Source organism: Leptodactylus fuscus, chromosome 5 (genome assembly GCF_031893055.1).
Source record: "Leptodactylus fuscus isolate aLepFus1 chromosome 5, aLepFus1.hap2, whole genome shotgun sequence".
Lineage (NCBI taxonomy): Eukaryota > Metazoa > Chordata > Amphibia > Anura > Leptodactylidae > Leptodactylus > Leptodactylus fuscus.
In genome coordinates, this window is record NC_134269.1 from 198,863,899 (window position 1) to 198,886,696 (window position 22,798).

The window sequence follows — 22,798 nt, forward strand, 5'->3', positions numbered from 1 at the left end:
ATCACATAGATAACATAACATGTGCACACAGGGTTTCAATTCGATGTTTTTTCATTTTCTTCAGCTCCATCCTAGGAGGCAGGAAGGGGTTAACTACAAGCCAGGACTTGTTCAGCCAGACAGCGACAGGCGCTCAGTTCTCCCAGACGAAGAAGCCTGTTGGAATGAAACGCGTCGGGGGTCTAGTGTCTCCTCTGTCGCTCCGTACTCCTGTCAGTGACGTCACGGTGCAGTTCATGCACTAGCTATACGTGGGACGCTGCCGGCCGGAGTGTCTCACACTGTTTCTGCACATTGCACTCATTACCCCCCTCCCCCCCCCCCCCGCACTGTTTACTTCTGTCTCTTGCACTAATTCACACAGCAGTCCATCGGCAGCGTTGATCTGTGCGGCCAGATCCGGTGAGTGATTTCTTGTGTGCACAGTCTCCTCTGATAGCTGGACTGGCTGCTGACATTTTTTATTTGGAGATTGTTGAGGCAGTTCAGGATGGGCGTGAGTGCGTATGTAGTGCAGTGTGTACAGCGATCTAGTTGTTACATTTATAGACTGGCAGTGCGATGCGTTATGTTCTGGTACACATAGTGCTGCTTTTAGCTGCTGCGGTTTGTTGGTCACATCTGTACACATTGCCCAAAGCTGTGAGCGACTGCTGACATGTCCTGCAACACCTCCTCTGCCTAGTGCAAGTCTATTCTGTAGGCTGTGGGGGGATCAGCTGTCACTCCCCCCCTCCCTGCTGAACTTGCCTGCTCCGGCGTTTCGGCAGTTCTCAAGCTGTCCTGCTGCTGAACTCGTTCCTCACACCGTGCCTGTGATTGTTCCGGCAGCTCACTCTGTCGCCATATAATGAACATGTTGGCGTTGATGATCCCCCTCAGCTCCGTTTGAGGAGAACTCTGTGACTTCTGGCTCCTTCATAACTCTCGTTGTTTTAGAATTTTGCAACAAATTAGATTTTCTTTTTCCCGGCGTGTTTAAAAGTAGCAAACTGCCAATTTGGATTAAAGGGGTTTTGCCAGCCAGTGTGTCAGCACTTCCTAGAGCAGATCAGGTAATATGCAAATGCACGTACACAATGGATTCAGGGTTAGCTGTTTGATTACATAGAGAGGTAACAGACCTGGTTATCAGAAGCTGAGATAAGCTGCTACAAGAGCAGTGTCATATAGTATGTGAACATAAATTCATAACAGTTGTGAAGCCATGTCATTTACCGGGATAAAGAGTAGCCTATGTGTTAATCCAGGTTACAATCTATCTATGTGTCACATTTCTTTCATATCTGTTCAGCTGTTTTTATGTGATTGAGGAACAAAGATCCAATATTAAGTAGGAGGAGGATATAGATTACTGCTGGAAAGCCATTCAGCGCACTGGTGGCTTCCCCAGTATCTGCACAGATATCTCCCCCAATGTCTCAGAGGCTGTGATGAACATGTCCCCCTCCTTTAGGCCGTAAACGCTGCGGGAAAATCACAGTGTTTTACAGTCAGGGTAAAGTGGATGGGATTCTAGCAAATTCCATATCCACTTTGCGGTAATAACTACGGTATGGACACACCGCGACTTCCAAAATCGGTGCGGTTTTGGTAATCACAGCATGTCAGTTATATCTACGGAAACGCCGGCGGTTTCCCCATAGATATAATTGTAACTAGAGATGAGCGAGTACTGTTCGGATCAGCCGATCCGAACAGCACGCTCCATAGAAATGAATGGATGCACCTGGTACTTCCGCTTTGACGGTGGCCGGCAGCTTAACCCCCCGCGTGCCGGCTACGTCCATTCATTTCTATGCGAGCATGCTGTTCGGATCGGTTGATCCCAACAGTACTCGCTCATCTCTAATTGTAACAGAAAGTGTTGCAATCTTTCTGTCTGAAGCACTGCGGGAAGAACTGCGATGTGTTGCTGTCACGGTTTTTTACACAGCTTTTTTGCCTTACAGTGCTCTTCCATAAACTTGTACCATCAGGGGGCTGTAAGGCTCGCCCTTCTGACAGTGGGGAAACATCAGTGCCAAAATTAATGGCACCAATATCTCCAGCAATGGGATACATACCGGGAAAGCAGACAGCGCACATATATAATACCGCACATGTCTGAGGACATGCAACTATAGCAGCCAGCACGCATTCCCATAAACTTTAACAGTCCAATAAAACTACCTACTCTCTGTGTACACTCGGCTGTGTGCAGAGCTCCGCCATGTGAATGCAGCCTTACACTGAGTTGTTAGTGTACTTACAATGAGGAGTAGAGGGGTCCAGCTACCGTATATTATAAGACCCCACACCATACATAGGACTAGTATGATATTCCCTTGAGAAGGGAAGATGAACTCATCAATGAAGAGGATAGACCTCCATTGCAGTCTTGCTGTACAGCACTGCTGGCGAGAGGTCAATGGCGGCACACTAGTAGCTGGAGGTCTGGCTCAGATCAGTGTCGTCGTGCAAATGCTCCCTGATGGTTTATGTCGACACCGTTTTCCGTCCTAGTCTTGGGATTCAGCGTTCATTTTCACTTGCAGTACAGAATTGATCACCGTGCACCGTTCTTCCAGTCAGAGGATCTGTCCGTGCAGAGCTTCACCTCTGCCAATACGTTGCTTTACTTTACCCATCAAGTCGGTGAAGAGGAGGCATCAGAAAATCACCCTCTAGCACTAGTTACCATTACTGTGGTTTCTTGTGGCTCTCAAATGCAACAAAAGACAACTCCTACCAAACGTCTTGGCACAGCCTGTCCTCCCCAGAGTGTGAGCCTTGTGGAAAGGCTTCTTGTCTGCCTTATAGAGCCCTCCCAGCTGACTGATAATGACCAGAGATGAGCAAACACTTCAAAACAGTCGTTTCGAATAGCACGCTCCCATAGAAATGAATGGAAGCGGCCGGCGCGGACTTTGCAGGCGGCCGGCCACTTAACCCCCCGCATGCCGGCTACGTCCATTCATTTCTATGGGAGCGTGCTATTTGAAATGGCTGTTTCGAATAGTGTTCGCTCATCTCTAATAATGACACTTCATTAAACAGTCTGGATCAGAACTATAGGGAACACCCAGCTTTCTTAGGAGTTTTTTGGATTGGAATCTGTGCACTCCACTCCAGATTAGGCCCAATGAATGGGCCTAGTCCAGAGGAGGGAGTGTCTTCAGGCCGAATCGCGAGGCAAAATGGCCTGAAGAGTGATCATCTCGCTTCTTTTTTTCCGGGGAGCAGTTTCCCATTGATTTCAGTAGGAGCCGTCTTTTTGGTCAGGATTTTGAGGCGGATATGGCCTCAAAATCCTGACCAAAAAAACTACGCGTGAACTTACCCTTAGTGTGGTGCACTGGCTTTCAGTCGCAGCTACCGTATTTTGGACCAGAACCTGAGGCGGCCTCCACCTCAGGTTCTGGACCAAAAAAACTTGCGTGAACCCGGGCCTTATAGAGCCCTCCTAACGGACTGGTAATGACATTTCATTCAACAGTCTAGATCAGAACTATAGGGAACACCCAGCTTTCTAAGATTTTTACTTGCACCCAGCTTTCCCTGGATGAGACCTTCTACTTAAATAACAGAAATACATTATTGAGGCAGCTGCACTACCTTTAGAAATGTGTACGCACATATAAAATGTGTCTATATAGTGTGTGTGCATATATATATATATATATATATACGCACACATATATTAGTTCTAGGTGCCGCATGCTAGCAATAACTGCGTTGCTCAAGGACAGGTTTTTTTGGCGCGCCTGGCTTTGTGCATGATGGGAACTGTGGGCAGATTGAACTATTGCTTCCAGTCCTGGCAAACCCTCATCCACTGACAGACACTCCCCTGGCTAGAATCAGGAAGTGAGAGAGAAGAGCTGGACTCTTGCACAGGGGGGAGAAGCTGCAGAAAACAAAGGTGTATATATATATATATATATATATATTTTTTTTACAAAAGTTTATTTGTGCTGTAACCGGTAAGATTTAGAAAACTGCTAGGAATGTGTCTTGGTCTTTACAGTTCCTTGGGTGCTAAGGGGTTAACTAAAGCCATGTTTCTATACGGTGAATGGCTGCTCTATCTATAGTTGTGTCAACGTCTGCCTCCATAGTGTAGCCTATAATAGACAGATCTGTATTGTTGTGACATGGATGATATACAGCTCTGTCTCCATATGAAGCTGTGTCTTAGCGACAGGTATGTAAGGAGTTGACGTCTTCTGTCTTATTCCTGCAAGTAAACCTCTAATTGTAGGGGAAAGACAGAACACCTGAGCTCTCCTGCACAGAAGGCAGCGCACGCTATTGGTTCTCATAGACCACAACGTTTCCAAAAAGTAGGATCCCTTCTCTCCTTATGGCTCTTATACTCCTGGCACCTCTAGTACTTCTAGGAGGTCTCGCCCTGTATTCCTTTGTCTTCTATTAATTCCTGAGCTTCTTGTGACCTGTATCCCAGTTCTCAATGCACTTCTTAGGCTTCTAGTTTTATAACCTTAGGGTATGTTCACACCTTTTCCATCCTGCGATGCGCAATCCTGCTCCTTATTAGGTCCGGACGAATGGGCCTAACCAGGAGGGTGTCTCTAGTCGTGGACGCGGCGGCTGACTCAGCCGCGTGAAGATAGGGTATGTCACTTTTTTTTTTTTTCCGCTAGCTGATAAAAATCGCTAGCGGAAAAAAACTGCGAGTGACTCCCATTGAAATGAATGGGAGGCATTTTTGCAAGCGGATTTTGAGGCGGATTCCGTGTCAAAATCCCCCCTCTAAAAACTCTGCGTGAACCCTAATTGTACGACTTTTACTCTTAAGGGCCCGTTCACACGGAGTAAACGTGCGTGTATTTTGGTAAAATACAAGTGTAAAAATACGCCTGTAAAATATTGAAGTCAATGGGAGTCTTATTTTTACATGTGTATTTTCCGCCATGATTTTTTTTTTCTTTTTGCGCTGTTAGTCGAATGAGCGGGGCCTAGTCAGGAGTGAGTCTCGAGCCACGGACGCGGGAAGATAGGGCATGTTACTACTTTTTCCCACTAGCTGAAAACAATCGCTAGCGGGGAAAAAAAGCGCGGGACTCCCATGGAAATGAATGGGAGACGTTCGTACAAGCGGATTCCTCGTCAAAATCCGCCTGCAAAATACTGCTTGTGACCATACCCTAAGTGTGGCCACAACTGTATATATTATGTGGTACAGAACAGTGTAGCGCCAGGGTTCGGTCACCTCCATCATCTTTACTGTCCCAGGGGTCATTCTTCTCATTCTTCAGGTAGAGTCTCCTATCTTGCTAGTTCCTATGAAGGTGTGTCTGCTACTCTGACCTCCCATGTTTGACCTCTTAATGACTATCCATACCTGTGCCTACTGCCCTGACCTCGTGCCTGATCTACTGTATTGCATGGACTCTGCCTGCCCCAACCTCGGATTGTCTTTTGACCACGTCTTTGCCTGTTCGCTCTGCACTCTGACACGTTTAGGTCAGCTGTCACTAAGGGCTCGTTCACATCTGCGCCCGGGCCTCCGTTCTGCAGGTTTCCGTTTCCTGCACAAAACAGGGCAGGAGACGGAAACCTGCCGCCATCTTTCAAACCCATTCATTTGCAGTAAATGAGGTTGTACACAATCCTATACGCTGCAGCTGTCACTCAATACCTAGGGTGAGCAGTAAGTTATATTATGTCCTTGTGGCGGATTACGATATGGCTTGTTGAGGGTTAAAGTCCTGTAGTATTTTCCACCATTCATACTTGGTTCCTGTTTTTTCTGTTTGCATGCTGTACGTACATTACAATACATTCATGTTTTCTTGTATCTTCTAGTCAGTGTTCATCATTTACTCTTCCTACAGTTATATAGCACACAAGCAAGATGTCAAGTAGAGGTGGGAAGAAGAAGACCACCAAGACCTCAAGGTCTGCAAAGGCGGGAGTCATATTCCCAGTGGGGAGAATGCTGCGTTACATAAAGAAGGGACACCCTAAATACAGAATTGGAGTTGGGGCGCCTGTATATATGGCTGCCGTGCTGGAGTATCTGACTGGTGAGCCGGGTTATTTGGGGTACATTATGTGGGCGACGTGGAGGGGGTAGAAGAAATTAAGATAGTGTCTGGTGATAATCTGCTTCAGTCTGTCATGGCACACAAGGGGTTTAGTGGGACGGGTGTTGCATTATCTTATGATTGTACTACTTGCATCAACAACAGCGTCGGCCATATATCCCTTACATTAGGTTTGCTGTATATTTTAGACTACCATATTGGCCTCCTGTAGTAACTATATCACCACTGATCCTTCATTACTAGATTCATAGTTTTGTTTCCTAGTTCAGGTCCTGACTAACAATTGGTCGAACTTTTTACCTCCGTCTTAAAGGGAGCCACCACCTGCCCCCAAGCATTCCCAGCCATCACCATTGCCTTACAGAGCACATCACAGTGATAAACAGCATACATGTGTTATGTATGTCACTTGTATACACACAAGGGGAGGCCATGCATGCCAGAATTGTCACACCAGTCAGGGATTTAGATTTCGGTATAACTCATGCTAGCCCATCTTGATCCCTGACCCTCCCTTCCCACTTTCTTAAAGGGATCCTATCATTGGATACCCTTTTTTTTCTGACTAACACGTAGGATAAAATGGCCGCTTACACAGCTCACTGAGTAAACGGCCATTTTCTTGTGGCCACTGGCATGCGCAGTCGGCCACAAGAGTTCTCTCGCAGCATTGGGGACGCCCCCAGTGCTGTTTGAGTGCTGAGGACCGCCCCCAGTGCTGCGAGAGAACTCATTTGCATACTGAAGAAAACCAGGATTTCTACCGAACGGCGTCGTGGAGAAGACAGGTAGGAGAGGAATAGCCTTTCTTAAGGCTATTCCTACGTGTTAGTCAGAAAAAAAGGGTATCCAATGATAGGATCCCTTTAAAAAGTATCTAGAGGGTGCAGAAAGAACTAAGTGGTGCATGTTTGGCACAAAAATTCTGGTGTAGATGAAATAATGAATTCCCCCAAATGTCCATTATCCCAGACATGTATGTCCATAGCAAAAGCAGGAGGTCTGTAGCTGGCTGTACCCTATATGACACGCCTAGGCATTATCGTGTGCATGTATCCGTGCAACCTCTTTAAAGGGGTTGGCTCAAAACAGACAACCTCTTTAAAATTAGCAAGCCCTAACTAAAAAGCTGATGGAGAAAATGTGGCCAGACATATATATTTATACAGTGTAATGACTCAGAGAGCGCAGTCCTGGGATTGGAATCTCCTGCTAGGTGTCTAATAGGGCGCATAGGAGTTGTTTTTATATTATAAAACTAATATATTATTTTTTGTTTCAGCGGAAATACTGGAATTGGCTGGGAATGCTGCTAGGGATAACAAAAAGGGAAGAGTAACACCCAGGCATATTCTTCTTGCAGTAGCAAATGATGAGGAATTGAACCAGGTGAGTTCCTAACAAGGTAACTGAGGTCTGACCCTTGGGACTGATCCACCCTTGACAACCCCTGCCCTGCTTAATTTGTGATGATGTGTCTGCCTTATCACAAATTGTCGCATCACACAAGGACTGTGCATTCTCTGGCATCAGTGGCGTAACTAAGAATGGCAGGGCCCCGTGACGGAGTTTTGACATGACCCTCCCCCACTTTGACAACTAACCCCCTCCTCGCATTCCTGCGCGCGTTATTATGCCCCATAGTGGCCCCTGCACACAGTATTATGCCCCATAGTGGCCCCTGCACACAGTACAATGCCCCATAATGGCCCCTGCACACAGTATTATGTCCCATAGTGGTCCCTGCACACAGTATTATCCCCATAATGGCCCCTGCACACGGTATTATCCTCATGATGGCCCCTGCACATAGTATTATGCCCCATAGTGGCCTCTACACACAGTATTATCCCCCATAGTGGCCCCTGCACAAACAGTATTATCCCCCATAGTAGCCCCTGCACACAGTATTATTCCCCATAGTGGCCTCTGCACACAGTATTATGTCCCATAGTAGCCCCTGCACACAGTATTATCCCCCATAGTGGCCCCTGCACACAGTATTATCCCCCATAGTAGCCCCTGCACACAGTATTATGCCCCATAGTGGCCCCTGCACACAGTATTATGCCCCATACTGGCCCCTGCACACAGTATTATCCCCCATAGTGGCCCCTGTACACAGTATTATCCCCCATAGTGGCCCCTGTACACAGTATTATCCCCCATAGTGACCCCTGCACACAGTATAATACCCCATAGTGACCCCTGCACACAGTATAATACCCCATAGTGGCCCCTGCACACAGTATTATGCCCCACTGCGGACACTCATGAACAATTATTATACTGTGGGGTCTTTTCAGACTCCAGAGTATAATAACCAAAGACCCAAGGGGGTAAACAAACATAAAAAACGCTGTCAATTACCTATCCCTGGCTCCACTGCACTCCTTGGTGGTGTCCGCCATCTTCAATGGCGTCCGGACATCACATGACCCGGTACACAGGTCTGGGTCATGTGACGTCAGGGATGTCACACACTAGGCCCGAAGCCTGTCTGGAGCCCGAAAAGGTAAGTAACTGTGTTTTTTATGTTCTGTTACCTCTCCCGGTATGAAGAGACCCCCGAGTATTATAATAGTGTTTGTGGGGCCCGTGGCTTCACTTACCGATCCCGGCTCCTGCCAGGATTGGTAAGTAAATAGGGCCTATTACTGTCTGGAGTAACTCACTGGGCCCCTAATGTCCCAGGGTACCCCGGTAGTTATGCCACCGTCTGTCACCCATTTATACCAGAAAACTGACTGAGCCCATGACATACAAAGTGGTGTACAGGATGCAAAATTTCACTGTCAGACTTCGAGCTACAGTGATATGCGTCTACACATACTGCATAGCCCATACTTTAAAGGGAAACTCTCTGTGTACAGCTCTTTGATGATTTTCATCTTTCTGTTCAGTGATTGGGACAGATAGATGAAAATAATAGCAGATTTGCCATATACCTGCCAAACACAAGGTGGCGGTATTGTATTATTTATGGCCTCAGTTATTTGTGATTTGCGTTGCAGTGGTCCTACAAGTTACAATGGCCTCACAATATGATATTTTCACCTTACCATTGTCTTTTCTGGACCATTGTAACTTCAAACCAATGTTTATGTGGATATGTGTATGGATTTGCTAGATCTGCATAAGCTATGATGATTTTTCTTTATTATTCTTTTTTTTTTCATGTTTAGTGACATTTTAGGGTCTCCTCCAACCCAACTATTTTATTTATTTATTAATTATTTTATTGTATTTTTTTTTATTTTTTAAAATTTATTTAGCAGACATGCTTTTTATGCCATTTTAATTTATGTGTGTCTTTTAGTTGCTAAAAGGGGTCACAATAGCAAGTGGTGGCGTATTACCAAATATTCACCCTGAACTGCTGGCAAAGAAGCGAGGAACCAAAGGAAAATTGGAAGCCATCATCACACCGCCACCAGCAAAGAAAGCCAAAACGTCATCACCAAAAAAGTCAACGGCGAAGAAGCCAGGCGCCAAAAAGGGGATGAGAAAATCCAAGGTATGTTATTTACTATATTTCTCTTATAATGATGGAAGTCAATGAAGAAATGTTAATAAGTAATTATGGTGGCTTGTATTAATTGTATGTAGTAGAGCGGAAGCCTTTGTGTTCTTATGTTAATAGTGACTGTAGCAGTCTCCTGGTTGGAGCAGAGAGGAGAGGAATGTTAGTGAACACAAAAACCATTTGCCATAGCCATGCCATTATGGTCATGTGGCTACTAGAGGCCACCAGCTCTTTTGACTTATACTGTCAACATTTTTGCAGGGTCAAAACTGCTAAAACCTCCTTTAAAGGGATTCTATCATTAAATTAACATTTTTTCTCGATCACACGTAGGAATAGCCTTAAGAAAGGTTATTCTTCTCCTACCCTTAGATGTCTTTTCTGTGCCTCCGTTTGGTAGAAATCCTGGTTTTCTTCCTTATTCAGATGAGTTTTCTCACAGCACTGGGGGCAGACCCCAGCGCTCAAACAGCACTGGGGGCGTCCCCAATGCTGCGAGATAACTCTCCAGTGCTGCCTCCATCTTCTTCAGGAACATCCTCTTCTCGCGACTTCTTGTTGGCTTCAAACTTCTAGGCCTAGTGCAAAGCCGACTGCGCATGCCCGCCGGCCACAAGAAAATGGCCGCTTACAATACTGTGTAAGCGGCCATTTTCTTGTGGCCGGTGGGCATGTCCAGTCTGCTCAGCTCAAGACTTAGAAGTTTGAAGCTAGCGCCAGTAGAAGACGCCGTTCCAGAAGAAGATGGAGGCGTTGATGCAGAGTTATCTCGCAGCATTGGGGACGCTCCCAGTGCTATTTGAGCGCTGGGGCCCACCCCCAGTGCTGCAAGAGAACTCATTTGCATACCGACGAAAACCGGGATTTCTACTGAACGGCGGCGCGGAGAAGACATCTAAAGGTAGGAGAAGAGTAGCCTTTCTTAAGGCTATTCCTACGTGTGAGAAAAAATTTGATTTTAATGGTAGAATCCCTTTAAATGATTAAAAATAGGAGAATAATATTGATAATCTGCACTCTTAAGTCTATAGTCAGGCTTTCTTAGTTCAGGCTTATGACTTCTGTGACTATGTGATGTGTATTTTTGTATGTATTCAGAAGAAGCAAGGAGAAGCCAGCAAATCGGCCAGCGCTGACAGCACCACAGAGGGGACCCCTGCAGATGGATTCACAATCCTTTCCACCAAAAGCCTTTTCCTTGGACAAAAGGTATGTGTTATTCATACAAATAGGAAGGAAACCTCATATATACAACTAGATAAGACATAATTATTATAGGGGCTTCCACTCGGCTGGACTTGAGCCCGTAGATATATGGGGTTCTTGAGCGGTTAATGATAACAATGTAAAATACATATACTGTATAGGATCAATAATCAGTAATGACAAAGTGACTCAAACATCAGGATCTCTAGAAGCTAGCACAATGGCCCATTATATACTAAAGGCCCTATACAAATGCTTGTGTACTGTTCCTGGTCCCGGTATGGGGCAAAACTCAGGTCAGGTCCTACACTTGTCCATTTTGCAATCTGGGCTCACTGAAATGAATAGGTCCGTGGAGGTACGACTGGTACGTGGATCTCTTCCATGTGCCACCCGTACCGTTTTAACATGGACCTGGAACATGGGCTAAGCCCCCATGTTGTTGAAAGCTGCATTTTTTTTTTTTTTTGTTGAGTCAAAGCAAAGAGGGAATTTAGCAGACGGGAGAAGTACTGGATGTGTTTCCCTTTCCTTTTGAAGCCACTCCTGGCTTTGGCTCAAAAACTGTAAGGCTATATAGAGGAATATACCAACTAATATATAATATTAATTAATTAATAGTACAATTATTATCGCACTTAACGTTAGATTGACCACACATATGAGACATCTGACAGCTGGAGGAGCGGCTATGTGGCCTGTTCTTGTACATGTGCAATGGGCAGGACATACATGTATGTATGTAAGGAGAGAAAGCTGCGGGGTCGGCTATCTCACCAATAACACAATGATTGAGCATGTTGTAATCCAGCATGCCTGATCCTTCTCTCCTTAGATACCTGCTATCAGAGGAGGGTCAGAACATGACAGCTTGACTCCAGTATATACATCTAATGTGTATGGCCAGTTTTAGAGTTAGTTCTGATTTCCTGATTTTTGAGTCACCTTATGTATTACATATTAGATATCTTCATTGATTACCCAAGCCATGGAGTAATACCCTGTCCTGGCAAATCTAATGGACCAGCCATGGCGTAATACCCACTCCTTGAAAACATAATGGAACAGCCATGATTTAAAGGAATTCACATTTTTTTCTCGATCACATATAGGAATAGCCTTAAGAAAGTCTATTCTTCTCCTACCTTTAGATGTCTTCTCCGCGCCGCCATTCGGTAGAAATCCCGGTTTTCTACAGTATGCAAATAAATTCTCTCGCAGCACTGGAGGCATCCCCAATGCTGCGAGATAAATCTCCAGCGCCGCCTCCATCTTCTTCAGGAACAGCCTCTCTGTGCGTCTTGTTCCGGGGCTGGGTTCAAACTTTTACGCATGCGCAGTTGGCTCTGCCATCGGGCCTTGGGCAGAGCCGACTGCGCATGCCCACAGGTCACAATAAAATGGCCGCTTACACCAGGTTACTGTGTAAGCAGCCATTTTTCTTGTGTTCACGTGCATGCGCAGTCGGCGCTTCCCGAGGCCTAGAAGATTGAAACCCAGGAAGGAAAAAGACACAGGGAGAGGCCGTTCCTGAAGAAGATGGAGGCGGCGCTGGAGATTTCTCTCGCAGCATTGGGGACACCTCCAGTGCTGTTTGAGTGCTGAGGACCGCCCCCAGTGCTGCGAGAGAACTAATTTGCATACAGACAAAAACTGGGATTTCTACAGAACGGCAGCGCGGAGAAGACATCTAAAGGTAGGCGTAGAATAGCCTTTCTTAAGGCTATTCCTACATGTGATTTTAATGATAGGATCCCTTTAATAACCACTCGTAGCAAACATAATAGAACAAGTATGCAATTCTCATTCTTGGCAAATCTAATGGAGATTATTATGGGACCAGAAGATTTGATATGAACACCATTCGTACAATATATAAAACACTGCCAGCCATGTGAATGGTTGATTTCTAGTTTGTAAGAACCAATGCTCCTGACCCCCAGCTTCCCTACTGCCCCTCACCAATAATGAGCATTGCATGAGTTGATTTTACTAAAGATGTTAGAGTATTATTGTAAGCTGACGTTCTCTCCTGAGATGTTATTGTGCATGGATTGAGTTACTTTATAGAGACAGTCAGACATATTAACTGCTGGTTTTTCCTTGTACTTGCATTGCATCTGTCGCTTGCTACTTTGCTGCTCTCCTGACCTCTTCCCGCTGCTCTACTACTTCCCCGCTCATACTTTTCTTTGCAGCTGAACCTTATTCACAGTGAAATCAGTAATTTAGCCGGATTTGAGGTGGAGGCTGTTATCAACCCTACCAATGCTGACATTGACCTTAAAGATGATATAGGTAAATGGGACATGGGTTTTATAATTGCTAATGGTTGAGAGAATATTATAGATTCCAAATTTAGAAAACGCTAATGGATTATTTTCTTAAAATGGAGTCCTGTTGAGGCCCGGTCACCTCTGCGATTGGGATTGGGAAACCTATACGCATAGAAAAGCGGTTACCTGGGAAAGCACACGGACCCCATAGACTATAATGGGGTCCGTGTGGTTTCCGCATGAAACCTGCGGAGAGAAAAGTCGTGCAAGTAGCACTTTTCTCTGTTAGGGAGACCACACGGACCCCATTATCGTCTATGGGGTCTGCATGTTTCCTTAGGTAACCGCTTTTCTATGCGTATAGGTTTCCGATCGTGGGGCCTTTCCAACTGGAGTCTTAAACGCATATGTGAACCGGGTCTCCGTTTTTAAGAACTACTGTATGGGTAATTCCCCAATGTTGTTTTTTCCGCTACCTTTCGAAGCACTGTCATCGGAATACAGAACCCAATATGGAAGTCTGTATTCTGTGAATGGTCAGATCATCCCGACAACATTATGGGACGATCTATGAAAGCTGGTGCAAAGAAAGAAGGCCGGAGTTGTCCATATAAAGCAGTCAGACCCCTCCTGGATTTTCAGAAGGGCCCTCTGCTGGGGTGTAGCTAAAGGCTCTAAATCTAAGCTTTCAGTATAATGTATATTCTGACAATCTCTTCTATAATTATCTCACACTATTAGCTGCTTCTTTTTGCTTATGGTATTTATTTGCATCTGCCTCGCAAAAGATCATTTCTCAATTTTACCTTCAACTAGGGAAAGATCAGTCGGCATTATTAGATGAGGTTCTGCAATATAAGGCGTATACCTGGTGTCAGTACATACTGTCACACAGCTAGCCATGGAGCATGACTATAAAGCTTATCTTTAGCTATGTTTGCACTGGAGATTGGCTTTATGTACACTACTAGTAATATGGTGCAGTTGTACAATGTCCCCTCAGTCGGAAAACTTTCATGTTTATAGAGGTAGCATATTGTAGTGGATGTGACTGTATCAGTATAGGCAACGCTCTGTGTGCTAAATGCAATATTGCATCAGTCATGATACTTGACTGTCTAGAGCTCAGAGCATTGTCAGGAGTATTCACTTCTCTATTGAGAATGACCTTTAAAAATAGCAAGCAACTGAAACAGAAGTATGCTGGAGCGTTGTGTAACTTTTCATTTAGTTTAAAGGGATCCTATCATTGGATAACCTTTTTTTCTGACTTACACATAGGAATAGCCTTAAGAAAGTCTATTCTACTTCTACCTTTAGATGTCTTCTCCGCGCCGCCATTCATTAGAAGTCTGTTTTTTTGTTCGGTATGCAAATGAGTTCTCCCCCAGCACTGAGGGCGGTCCCTAGCTCTCAAACAGCACTGGGGGCATCCCCAATGCTGCGAGAGAACTCTCCAGCGCCACCTCTATCTTTTTCTGGAACGCCCTCCCCGCGATGTCTTCTTCCTTCCTGGGTTCAATCTTCTAGGTATGCGCATTCAGCTCTGCCATCGGGCCTCGGGCAGAGCCGACTGCGCATGCCAGCGGCCACAAGAAAATGGTCGCTTACACCAGCTTACTGTGTAAGTGGACACAAGAAAATGGCTGCTTACACAGCTTACTGAGGCCCGATGGCAGAGCCGATTGCGCATGCCTAGAGGATTGAACCCAGGATGGAAGAATTCGCAGGGAGAGGGTATTCCAGAAGAAGATGGAGGCGGCGCTGGAGATTTCTCTCGCAGCATTGGGGAGGCCCCCAGTGCTGTTTGAGCGCCGGACCCGCCCCCAGTGCTGCAAGAGAACTCATTTGCATTCCGAGGAAAACCCAGACTTCTACTGAACGGCGGCACGGAGAACACATCTAAAGGTAGAAGTAGAATAGCCTTTCTTAAAAAAAGGTTATCCAATGATAAGATCCCTTTAAGCTTCATTTACGTAAACCTGAAAACTTATTTACCTTACCCTTGCACCAAGCAGCTGTATGAGACTGCTGTCAGGCCCTGTACTATACTTCATACGGGGCCCGAAGCAGATGGCTCTGTACACTGCATGATGGCCAAACCATTCAGTGCAATGAGAACCGAGACAATATAATGTACAAGAGCCCTCCGAAAAGAAGAGCCATCAAGTATTATGCTCTTTAGATTCGTTTTATTCCATTAAAAAAAAAAAAAAAAACAATATAACTTAATCTGTAACGTTTAGATGAAACCTTCTCAGATGGAGCGGAACATTACAGAATAAGTTATATGGATTGCTTTCACTCAATAAAACTGATGTAAGGCGCTTAATACTTCAGCGTTCCTTTTATCTGTGAGATCCTCCCCGAGCACCTATGATCTTGGGCGTGCCATATCATTGTGATACATACAGCCATCTTCAATGTTTTAAAATAAAAAAAAAATAGCAAAAATTCAGATTTATGTACAAATTATAATTAAAATAAAATAATTTTTGGTCTGAAATAATTGGTCAGATTTTAGGAATATTAATTACAATGTGATATGGGAGCTATAAATTTTTAATATTGACAGCTTTATTAATATTAATAGCTCGTCATGAGTAAAACTGAGAAATATCTTCTGCGGGGGCGAATAACTTGTTTCCTCCTTTCACTTTTTTTAAAATTTAAGTAAGGTAACAGAGCTGGTTGTAGTTCGGCTGGACTCCTTTGTTGGGTAGGCCGCCACATGGTCACACAAATACCGTATAACCAATAGCCAAGCGGTTCTTGGTCAGAAGGCATGCTGCGGCGATATCTAATCCTGCCGTAATGTTGTTAAAGGGATCCTATTACTCAGACATGATTTTTTTTTCTAAGTACCACGTCAGAATAGCCTTAAGAAAGGCTATTCGTCTCCTACCTTTCGTCGTCTTCTCTGTGCCGCCGTTCGCCTACAATCCCAGTTCTTGTCGGTATGTTAATGAGCTCTCTCGCAGCATTGGGGGCGGGCCCCAGCGCTCAGACAGCTTTGGGAGCATCCCCAATGCTATGAGAGAGCTCTCTCCAGCGCCGCCTCCTCTTCTTCAGCAGTGTCATCTTCCTCCTATTCTTCCGGCATTGTAACTTCTAAGGCCTCGGCCTTAGGCGGAGCAGTCTGCGCATGCCCACAGGCCACAAGAAAATGGCCGCTTGCACAGTATTAGAAACGGCCATTTTCTCGTGGCCTGTGGGCATGCGCAGTCTGCTCCGCCCGAGGCCTTAGAAGTTACAACCCACCACCGGAAGAATAGAAGGAAGATGACGCTGCTGAAGAAGAGGAGGCGGTGCTGGAGAGAGCTCTCTCGTAGCATTGGGGACGCCCCTAGTGCTGTCTGAGCGCTGGGATCCGCCCCCAGTGCTGCGAGAGAGCTCATTAGCATACTGACAAGAACCGGGATTGTAGGCGAATGGCGGCGCAGAGAAGACTTACGAGAGGTAGGAGACGAATAGCCTTTCTTAAGGCTATTCCGTCGTGGTACTTAGAAAAAATCATGCCTGAGTGATAGGATAGAACACACTGGATCAAGGGTTGCCAATTTTACAATAATTCCAAAAAGGGGGCCCCCTTTTTGGAATTACTGAATGATAGGATCCCTTTAAAGCTAGAGTTCATAACTGCATTACTCTGGTTAAAAGGGCCAGTCTCATGCAAGTACCAGTCTCTCAATCAATCCTACATGGGGACACCAAGTGAGGTTTCAAAGGTGTCTGCTTTTATTACTGGACTGCATCGGGTGTTATAGGGTGTCCCTGTACTTTCTAACAGTGTCAGTACCGATTCAATAGTAAAGTACTAAACTATGGCAGAAGAAAGTCATGCATGCAGGATCTTTTCTTCTGTTACAAAAGTAAGCAAATATGACAGAAGAAAGAAGGAAACAGAGAGGGCTCAGTCTGCATCCATCACTATGTTACCGTTAAAGGGGCTCTATCATTAGATTTTCGTAATTTGAGATAAACATATGCCTGAATGGCCTTTAAAAAGACTATTCAGGTGCTGCTAATCGTTTTTGAAAAGACCCCCCCCCCCCCGTTTTTATGAATTACCATTAAAATGGATATGCTCATTAGTTCCTCCATGTACCCTTGGCGCTCTGTGCACCCCCAACGTCATACCTTCTTCACGCCCACCTTTCTTGCTTGTGCTGTATAAGTCCTCCTCCTACTTGCGATTCACTGCCTCCAGCGTCCGTATTCCTGGCTGTTTCCATTGAAATCTCACGCATGCGCAGTAGCTTTCCCACACACCATTTTTCATATAGAGAACTGCGCGACTGTACACCGCATGCGCAGCACGCTCGCGTAGTTCTCAAGGGAACTGAACTACTGCACAGGCGCGAGATTTCAAGCGAAACTGCCAGGAATACAGACGCTGGAGGTGGTGAATTGCAAGGAGGAGGAGGATTTATACAGCACAAGCAAGAGAAGAAGGTATGACGCTGGGGGGTACACGGAGGGACTAATTAGCATATCCATTTTAACGGTAATTCATAAAAACGGGGGAGTCTTTTCAAAAACGATTAGCAGCTCCTGAATAGCCTATCTCAAATTATGAAAATCTAATGATAGAGCCCCTTTGATGTCCATTGCTCTCATCCTTTGACAGATGAAAACCATGGGTATTTATAACTGTAGTGTGAATGTCCCCTTTAAGTGTTACGCACCCATGGCACGAGGGATAGCACCACCCAGTTGTCTATTTGTTCATAGATATAAAAGATGAATAACAGGAAGGGAACAATACAGAGAAAAGACGCAATGAGATGATTTTATAGCAAGGGCAAGTATTTATTAAAGCAGACGGATCATGTCAGCATATATATATATATATATTATATATATATATATATAATATATATATATATATATATATATATATATATATATAAGGCGATGTAGACTTATAGTGGAATAAGATAGCTGTTCATGACTAATGTCTTGTATCCTTGCCCCGCACATTGCTCACTGACTGGCCCTCTTTAACAGGTAAAAGGTTTAAGTCGTCTTGCCCGGTGTGCGGTTATGATATCCGAGCCTACAACCAGCTTGCCTTCTTTCAGGTCTTCTATCACTATCCGTATCCACATATTTCTTCTTATAAATCACATATGAATAAAGCAGACCGCCCTCCGGTGGCCAATCCTATCTGACAAAAATGGCTGCCATGACATTAGATCTGCTAGCCGGATGACTCTTTCTTTTTCCCCTGAGCCTTAAAGGTAGGACGACCAGGCAAGAGGTAAAATCATCATGCTATGTGTCCTTTGTGTTCCTTTATCCCACATGGTTGACGTACATGTGTTTGCCTATTATAGTTGCAAGTTGTAAAGGCTGACATTGCCACCCTCGAAAGTGATGCTGTCGTTCATCCGACAGGCTCTGACATCTACACCGGTGGTGAAGTAGGTAATGAAAAGTTTAGTGATGCAGAGTTTCATATATTTATGCATGGTTACATAGGAGCAAAATGTTACTAATATACCGGCTAACCAAATCTGTATTCTATCCATTCCTTTAACATAACGTCACCTAACCAACAGATCAATGCATGTCACAAATAGGAGACCATTCATCTGAACTACTGTAATACTCCTGGGACTTCCGTGTGCCCCCCATTGTCAGAAATAAGGATTCTGATCACAAAATGTCCTTATTTATCTATATGATGGGTGTTCAATAAGTTATCTGAATAGGGGGCAACATGGTGGCTCAGTGGTTAGCACTGCAGCCTTGCAGCGCTGGAGTCCTGTGTTTGAATCCTGCCAGGAACAACATCTGCAAGGCGTTTGTATGTTCACCCTGTGTGTCGTGGATTTCCTCCCATTCTAACTAAGGCATACCGATAGGAAAAAAATGTACATTGTGATCCCTACATTAAAAAAAAAAAAAAAAAAAAAGTTATCTGAATATGATATTTTTTTTTATTTTTTTTTTGAGAAAATTTAACTTTCTACTTTTCAATGTAACCCCCCTTGACTTCAACACACTTATTCCACTTTGCCTCCTGGGATGATCCTTTCACAAATTTCTTTTGGCTTCTTTTTTGTAAGGAATTTAATCATGGAACAATGGCCCAAATCCCTCAGTTTCTTAGTACACTCGCAGTCTACTGCACTTAGGGCCAGTTCACACGGGGCAAGAGGGGGCGGATTTTGACGCAGAATCCGCTTCAAAATCCGCCCCCTCACAATAGAGGTCTGTGTAGACCGCTAGCGTTCTTTTTTCCGCTAGCGGTTTGTTCCCGCTAGCAGAAACAAGAAGCGAGCTGTCCTATCTTTAGGCTGATTCAGCCGCAGTATCCGTCTCGCGACAGCACCCTCTGGACTAGCACCATTCATTAATTCCTAATCCGGAGCGGAAAGCCGCGTCGGAATGTGCACACGCGGAACCTCCATGTGAACTATCCCTTACCATCCTGTCACTTCCAGTGCTTTTATCAGACTGAACTGCTACTGTGTGTGCTGCTTGTCTAGACATGTCTCAGCCTGTACAGACAAGCTCAGCTTTCTAAGGCCCGGTTCACATCTGTGTTCAGGTTTCCGTTCGGGGAGTCCGCTTGGGGAAAAAAAGTGGTTACCTAAGGATACCCGTGGACCCCATAGACTATAATGGGGTCCATGTGGTTTCCGTATGAAAATTACGGAGAGGGGAACGGAATGGCCCGAACGCAAATGTGAACCGGCTATAGTGATAAGGTCAAAGCCGTATTTATGACTAATTGACCTATAACCCTGGGTAACTGTCGTTGTCCTAATTAATTAGGCTGAGTGCCAGGCAGTAAAGAAATCACACCACTCTATATGTCGGTATTCGTTCCTCTCTCAGTTGAGGAATGTGTGCTGGTGCACTTTTTATTACAAACACGGGGGTTAAATAGTAGCAGAGGGAGGAAGTGATATAACAACAACGTAAGTTTTCATATTCATTCCTGATTGGTATGGTACATCTCAATCAAACGGAAAAAGTTTAAGCAGCGCCATATATAGCCAGCTACTCCCGGTCCTGCGTGGTAACCTTGGGGAGCTGTCTTGTGGCAGCAAGACAAGCATTTGTTTTTCTTGCACCCATGCTGCATGCAGGCGCCATCTTATCATGTAACATTATACCAGTTTCAAGCATAAGCAACTATATCTAGCATTCAGCTTGTAAGGATAACAATGTTTTTCATACATTACATGATTATAACCTTCACAATAGCACTAACAGAACATGGTGTGGTTGATAACTTATTGAACACCCCTTGTATGTGTCGGTGATAGGTCTCTTGTCTTAGTGATGATCAATTTCCCTTGGACTGTAGTGTATCAGTCGTCTTCTTCCCCACAACTATACTGGTACCAGTTCACACCATCTCTAAGACCAAAGTGAAGGAGATTTGTCTTAGACTGAGGTTGTCTTGTCACCTCTGTACATAGCATGTTCTTATACCGTACATGTACCAACACTATGGGCATCCATTGAGCGAAAACAAAGTTGAGGCAATATGGGACAAACCAACTCCCCTCCTTCTACTGACCTTAGAGATGTGGGACCTCGTGGCAGTAAGAGTTGTCGGGTGGTGAGACTTACTAACCAGGTTGGATTGGAGTTCTACTTTAACCTATTTTGTTCTAGTGGTGCTCTACAAATACCTCTTGAAACTCGAAAATTGCCATTTTGTTTATAACTTGTTGCTTACCCAGAAAAACGACAAAGATGTGGGACAGGGAATACTGTAATGTACAGTATAATATAGTACAGTTTCAATTCACTCCTCTCACTTAAGGAAGGTCACACACTGTTGTGAAGTCTGCAAAAAAAAAAAGCGTGAAAAATCAGCAATATCAATATTTTACTAGAAACTCACTGATCAGTTAAAAGTGTTTTATGGTTTTAGCTTAATTCTTGTATAATAAAATGAATTTATTGATGCAAAACGGAAGGTGCACGTAGACTTGGTAAACAGTTCTGTTCCCCTTTCTTGGGCCATTTTTGAACCTGGTGGGATTTGAACCCAGGACTCCAACACTGCAAGGCTGCAGTGCTAACCACTGAGCCACCATGTTGCCCCTATAAGAACTGACATTTTGTAGATATAATGAAACCGTAACCTAACCATAGCAGTTTTGCCACATGACACTGTTACTAAGAGCATTGCGCTTGCCTATTTTTCCTGCTTTTAACACTTTGGCGCTGATAAACTAATACTGTCTAACTTTTAAATAGTGCAAATTTAGACCAGACCGTCATAAATGATCACTCCCCCCCCCGCCAGTGCAAACCACTGCTATAGGGCTGTACGGGCTCTTATTATAAATCAAACCGTGCCTTTGAAATATAGATGGGCCCCTGGGATTTGTGTAAGAATCGGTTTTAGCCAATATGCAGATGAGTCCCACGGGGCATAGGGTGCGTTGTCTTCAATTCCTGAGCACAGACACATCATCGGTAGCAACTCCCATTTTGCTTTTTGATTCAGCCCCCTGGGTAATGGAAGATCAGCATCATACAGCATACTGCACATGCACGGTATTTCGGCTTGGAGCGGAGTGACGTCAGGGCTGTATGACGCTAATGTTCCACTGGCCGGGGCCCGAACAAGAAGCCAGGATGGGAGTGGTAACGGATGATGCGACTGTGCTAGGGGTCAATGAAGACAATGTTCCCTGTACTTTGTGGACTTCATTTGCATATTGGCTAAAACCACTTTTTACACAGGTCTGTCAATCTTGCGCATGCACAACAGTTCATGGCACACAGATGGAAGACAACAATCGACACAATAGACTTTGGATGTGACCAATTTTAGTTGATGAATTGCTCTATGGGACTAAATGCTGTCGACAGTTCAAGATCGTCCACTTCAGCAGTCTAAAATCTAATGTGTATGGCCAGTGTAAGTTCTTCCATATACCCAAAGGTTTTTCAGAAAATGTACTTTAACCTGTTCCTTTCACTTCCCTGTGTTGTACAAAGTCCTGCTTCATATGCATGGCCGATTCTAGCTTATCTGACGCTTGAGGCAAAATTAAAAGTCTCCCCCACACACACATGTACGCACATGGAAAAAATAGTGCCCCCACAGTTAATAGGGGCACTATAACATGTGTGGGGAGAAGTACTGTAATAGTATACTAATAGTACCCCCCATAAGTAATGTTATTAACTGGAAAGGGTACTATTACAGTAAGAGCGCCCTAATAGTGTCTTCACCCATAATTAATACTGGGGGGTGGCTCTATTACTGTAATAGAACCCCTCCAAGGGTAGTAGTGTTCTCCCCACATAAGTAATGTTATCTGATGCACCTCCCCACATATGTAATGCTAATAACTGTGAAGATATTGTGACCTAATAATACCCCCAAAGATAATAGCCCCCCCTCCTCCAAATACTGTTCAGTCTTCTCTGAACTACAATTATATTATTATTATTATTTTATTATTATTGTTTATTTATATAGCATCATTAATTCCATGGTGCTTTACATTTGGGGGTTACATACAATACACAAATTATACAGGTAGATATAATACTAACAATGACCGACTGGTACAGTGGGGTAGAGGGCCCTGCCCGTGAGGACTTACAGTCTATGGGGGAAGGGGGGTAGAGACAGAAGGAGAGGGGGGAGACTGTACAGATGGCAGTGAGGTGATAGTGTTATTGGAGGTTGTAGGCCTTCCTGAGCAGAGGAGTCCTCAGGGCCTTCTTGAAGCCTGTGATTGTGGGGG

At 44.6% G+C, this 22,798-nt stretch overlaps 1 protein-coding gene across 2 annotated transcripts in view; it reads left to right on the top strand.

Annotated features, from left to right (window-relative positions):
- The first annotated feature begins 313 nt into the window (after positions 1–313).
- The window catches only part of MACROH2A1 (macroH2A.1 histone), a 42,908-nt gene continuing 20,423 nt past the window's right edge, over positions 314–22,798 (top strand). The window contains exons 1-6 of one of the 2 annotated variants that reach the window (XM_075275038.1): positions 314–402; positions 5,841–6,032; positions 7,336–7,442; positions 9,373–9,570; positions 10,678–10,788; positions 12,984–13,083. In XM_075275038.1, the coding sequence (XP_075131139.1) occupies positions 5,861–6,032; positions 7,336–7,442; positions 9,373–9,570; positions 10,678–10,788; positions 12,984–13,083 (688 nt within the window). In that variant the 5' untranslated portion in view covers positions 314–402; positions 5,841–5,860. Of the gene's footprint in view, positions 403–5,840; positions 6,033–7,335; positions 7,443–9,372; positions 9,571–10,677; positions 10,789–12,983; positions 13,084–18,400; positions 18,492–22,798 lie in introns of both variants that reach the window. The other variant, XM_075275039.1, reaches the window with a different exon arrangement.